This window comes from Haemaphysalis longicornis, unplaced genomic scaffold, assembly GCF_048455015.1.
Source record: "Haemaphysalis longicornis isolate Haplotype H1 unplaced genomic scaffold, Haemaphysalis longicornis Haplotype H1 scaffold_11, whole genome shotgun sequence".
Taxonomy (NCBI): domain Eukaryota; kingdom Metazoa; phylum Arthropoda; class Arachnida; order Ixodida; family Ixodidae; genus Haemaphysalis; species Haemaphysalis longicornis.
In genome coordinates, this window is record NW_027526214.1 from 15,545,452 (window position 1) to 15,550,864 (window position 5,413).

Sequence of the window (5,413 nt, forward strand, 5' to 3'; positions counted from 1 at the left end):
TCATAACGCTGATCCCAAAGACATAAAAGATGTGTATCAACAGCTGGACGTGTGTCAGAGAGAGCAATATGCTTGGTTTGGTGTCGAGAGGCGTCAAGAATTCCAGAATAACAGGTACTTAAATCAGATATGGCAGCCGTATCGATTGGCTTCCGGAAACCACTCCAATTAGTGAGGCAAGCAGTTCGCGGTGAGTGAATTGAAGCACCTTTCAAGGGTACAGTTGTGTGAATAATGGGATAGTTACTGCCTGGAGAATTATGTTGGACTTCCCATATACCCGAACGTAAGTGTATTTCCCAAGTGAGATGAGGAATCGTATCTCTTTGGCAACTTATGACTTGTCGTATATGACGGGTTACATCATTAGGTAGAGAGTATTTGAGTTGCTGATTGACCCGCCCTAAAAGTAAACAGGACGGTGAGGTGTAGGTGTAGAGCCAATCTGAATGGGAAGCGTTATATGCATGTTATTGGCATTATGGAAGCGTTATGGGCATGTGACAGCAGCAGTGAAGATGGCGTTGCTAAAGCCCTTCCTTTTTTTCATACAGATACTGGCTGTCTCGTCTCCGTGGCCGATAACCGTTCTACGGCTGACCCCGGAATCAACGCCGCAGCCTGGGTACTTCGTGCGTTCTTGGACAACCCCGGTCACCAGCTGCTATCTTCAACACGTGGACTATGCGCGGCCATGCGTGGACACGGCTCCACTGCGCATCTACACCGGAGGAACCACCGCATCACAGCCACCAGGGGATTCGGACAGCATAAAGAGCCAGCGTGAACACGCTGCCATCAGTGGGCATGTGACAGCAGCAGTGAAGATGGCGTTGCTTAAGCCCTTCCTGTTTTTCATACAGGTTAGTTGCTCACCTTCCTTGCATTGTAAAAAAACGAGCAACCGTTGTCTGCTGCTTGTCCCATGCCCCCATGTACTTTTGATGGTTTGCACTGACTGTGCTCATGCTATGCAATTGCTTATTTTGTCTGGTGATATCGAGCTAAACCCTGGGCCTCCTAAACCGGCAACCGAGATTTCCAATAGCGAAGTGCTGAAAGCTATAAAATCCCTCGCAGGTACAATGGAATCACGCCACGCCGAAGTAATGTCGTCGCTAAATGAAGTAAGAGCCAGCCAGAAATTGCTCGAAGATAGAGTAACTGATGTTTCCGAGAGATTAGCAGCGGTTGAGAACAAGGTATCCACCCTGGAACGCCTTACTGACGACGCTGACACTCGCCGCACAGTAGCTGAAATTGTAAACTGCGAAAATTCGGCTGTGTTGTCTCCGCTCGATGATTTAGAAGACAGGGCTCGGCGGGACAATTTGATTTTTCATGGCATTGACGATAGTCATTCAGATACGTGGGCGTCAGGTGAAGAGAAAGTACGGGAGCTTTTGACCACCACATTTTCTGAACAAGTGCCCGCTGATGGCATTTCTCGGGCACACATATTAGGCTCCTTTGTCGAGAAGAAGTGCCGACCTATAATTGTCAAGTTTGCGTCTGCCAAAACGAAAGACCGAATTTTATCTCAAATGGCTAAACTTAAGGGCACCTGCATCACAATCCTGGAAGACTTTTGTAAAGCCACTCGCTACTCGCGCAAAAAGCTTCATGATTTCGGCAAGGCTACAGGAAAACAGTACAGCTTGCGTTATAGCAAGCTGTACGTCGGCAAACAGTGTTATACTTATTGCAGTGTAAGTGATAGCGTCTACGAAATCGGGACGTACAGTGACCCTCTTTCCACTGATGATTCAGCAGGCATTAGTCCAGCCAACTCTCCGTTACCGCACCCAACCGCTACCTAGCAATCCTCAGCCGTGCAGGCGAAACCCAAACGCGACCATTCTTTTCTATTCACCAACATTAGAAGTTTGATGAATAAACGTGATGAGTTATCGTCCGCGATTGACGCGTGCTCAGCCGATGTTGTTGTACTCGCCGAAACTTGGCTGCATGAAGGTGTGGACAATAAGGAACTGCTGAATTGCAAAACACATTACACCATATACAGGCACGACAGAATTGGGCGGAAAGGAGGTGGCATTCTTATTGCGGTATCCGACGACATTGCTTCTTATGACGCCCGCATTGTATCGCATCTATAATTTCTTTGTATTTGTATCCAGATAAATCACGCAGATTTCTTGTTATGTGCCTGCTAGCGTCCGCCGAACAGTTCGCCTACTTTTTTTGATGAATTCCATGATTGCCTAAACCAAGTGGTTGTTAAATTTCCTAAAGCCCCCTTGTTTGTTTTAGGTGATTTATCTTTCCGGCAATTTCGTGGAACGAGCCTTTTCCTGTACCAACCAGTGCTTCTAGAGAATGGTCAAGTTTTATGGACGTTTGCTCTATATTTAACCTAAGTCAACTTGTTAAAGGACCTACTCGCATTACCCAGTCGTCTTCCAGCACCCTTGATCTTTTACTGACCACGGTTCCCGAATCTGTTTCATCTTTAACGCTTTTGCCTGCTTTGAGTGACCACTTGGTTGCCCATTTCACTATACCGTCAGCCTCTTCGCGCCGCGCAAAACAGTTTAAACAAATTAGAGACTACGTTAAAGCTTATTTCCAAGCCATAAATAGGGAACTGGAAGCTTTTATAGATTATTTCCTTCCTGAATTTTGGGAGCGTCCGCTCAATGTTAATTGGTCTTTATTTCGAAACAAGGTTCAATGGCTGACTGATAAGTACATACCGCTCAGACGAATATCCTGTCCTAAACGCCAACCGTGGTACAACGTCTCACTAAAACGGCTCCTTAAGAAAAAAAAGCGTATTTTTCGCCGCTGTAGGCTATCACGTTCTGCTGACAGGTGGTCGGCTTATGCGCGCGTCGCATCAGAATATAAAAAAGCCCTTTCTCGTGCAAAAACCGAGTTTTATCAGCGAACGCTCCCATCCCTCTTATCAACTGATCCCCGCAAGTTCTGGAGCGTGTTAATATGAGCAGATCTAAAGGTGTAAAATTAAAAACACCTGATGGGACACTTGTTCCACGAGAGCAGTGCTGCGTGTTGCTCAACAATACATTTTCTTTATCTTTTACTAAAACAATTCCTACTTCGTTTCCTGTTAAAGAAAGCTTATATCTTCAGCCAATGGAACCAATTTTTATTGACTGTGCTTGAATTTTCAAGCTGATACAGGGGGCTAAAATTTCTTCATCTTCTGGAATAGATGGGATTAATTATAAGTTTTTGAAAAGTACCAATGGGAACTCCTCATTGATCCTTTCTTATATTTTTTCACAGTCTTTACAGTGTTCCTTACCACCCGACGACTGGAAGGGTGGAAAGGTGATTCCAGTACACAAGTCTGGTGAAGTGTTCTCCCCTTTTAACTATCGACCCATTTCTCTTACATCGATCCCATGCAAACTACTCGAACATATCATCTACACTAACGTGATGAGTTTTCTAGAATCTAATTCATTTTTTACAGTTTACCAACACGGTTTTCGCAAAAATTATTCTTGTGAAACTCAACTGATCACCTTTACTAATGATCTCTGTTCTTTGTTGGATCTTACTTCAGTAGTCGATTGCATTTTCATTGATTTCGCGAAGGCATTTGACTTCGTCTCCCATCCACTACTACTTTATAAACTTAGCAAACTGAGCATTGACCCTAACATTTTAAGGTGGATTGAATGTTTCTTGCAAAATCGCTTTCAATATGTAACTATCAATGATAACGAATCTCCTCACTGTCCCGTTACATCTGGTGTACCTCAGGGATCAGTATTGGGGCCTCTTCTCTTCCTAATTTACATTAATGATCTCCCTGATGCCATAACCTCATCAATACGTCTTTTCGCTGACGATTGTGTTATATATAGAAATATATCTGAACCTTCTGACCCCTCAAAACTTCAAACCGACCTTAACACAATTTAAGCCTGGTGCCAGACCTGGCTAACGAAACTAAACGTCGACAAGTGCAAATATATGAGGTTAACACGAACAATCAAGCACACCCCTGTAAACACATATTTCCTTAACGGCTCGCCTCTTTCATCGGTTACCACCTACAAATACCTTGGCGTCCAGATTTCAGATAACCTTTCGTGGCAGCCGCACATTGAATATATTAGCAATAATGCGAACCGCATGCTCGGCTTCCTCCGACGAAATTTCTCTCGAGCTCCCACTTCATTAACACTGCAGCTTTACGAAACACTTGTACGGCCGAAGATTGAATACGCCTCTTCTGTAGGGGATCCACATTCTGCCAATCTTGTCTCCACACTGGCAGCTATCCAAAATCGGGCCACTCGTTTCATTCTTTCTGATTATTCCCGGTCATCCAGTGTCACTAACATGAAACAAATAGTACAACTGCCTGATCTTGCAACCCGTCGTGTGATATCCCGCCTATGTGTTTTCCATAAAATATTTTACACCAATCAGACCTTAAAGCAATCCCTTTTTTTTCAGTTCCCCCATACCTGTCATCACGCATTGATCATCCGTTAAAAGTTGGTGTGCCATACTCCCGAACAAACATCTACCTGAACTCGTTTGTTCCAATGACCAGCTTGCAGTGGAATCACCTTCCAGCCTCCATCGTCTCCATCAGTGACGCTGCGCACTTCAAATCCGCAGTCAGCAATCACTTTTTGTAACCACCCTGCTGTTTTCTTTTCTCTTGTTATTCAATATTGTACCCCTCCTCTCTGTAACGCCTCACGGCATTGAGAGTAAATAAATGAAATGAAATAAATGAAATGAAATCCCCAGCTCAAATACAGCATGATCACGGAAGGAGAGGACGAGCTTACCCAACAGCCCCTAAGCGGGCCTCGCCTTAAGAAGCAAAGAGGAATACATGACAACTAGTGCGGCAGAGTATCCAGGAAATTGAGTAATAGTAAGGAATGATTGCGACATGATAGAGTTGTATGCGGAAATATCTACCAGGAGAATTGGTAATGTGCGAAGGCACAACTTAGGTACGAGGATTGGGATCGCGGCGATTGGGTATACTGGGCTGTACGAATAAATGGTACCCTGCAATGTTGTACACACCGTGGGTTTCATTTAGGAGTGTGATGTATAGAGGGTGTGAGAGGAATGGAAGGTAAAGCCTAAAAGCAATGGTTTTACTGCGGAGTCCGTGAAAGTTTTATTGCACTGTAAGTGGTGGAGCCATGTCGAGTTAACCTTATTTTCGAGTTCGGAGGTTGTTCGATGTTCTCGTACCCTGTTCCTCATAGTCTCACGAACAACAGGTGGGGATGAATGGACCGTGGCATGTCCAAGACCGTGCAACCAAGCGCCAGACGCGACCAGGCGCTGAAGGAGCTCATGTTGACGCTGTAAATGTTGCTCTCGTGCTTGGTAGTGTTTTTATTGTGCTTGAAGTAGTGGTTGAAACAGTTGATGAAACAGC

General features: G+C 44.7%; 1 protein-coding gene across 1 annotated transcript; it reads left to right on the forward strand.

The window, feature by feature from the left end:
• The first annotated feature begins 467 nt into the window (after positions 1-467).
• On the forward strand, positions 468-4,734 carry LOC144160586 (uncharacterized). Its single transcript, XM_077691833.1, has 3 exons — positions 468-863; positions 3,274-3,340; positions 4,459-4,734. The coding sequence occupies exons 1-3, from the start codon at positions 468-470 to the stop codon at positions 4,644-4,646; spliced, it is 651 nt and encodes a 216-aa protein (XP_077547959.1). The 3' UTR covers positions 4,647-4,734.
• The last annotated feature ends 679 nt before the right edge of the window (positions 4,735-5,413 follow it).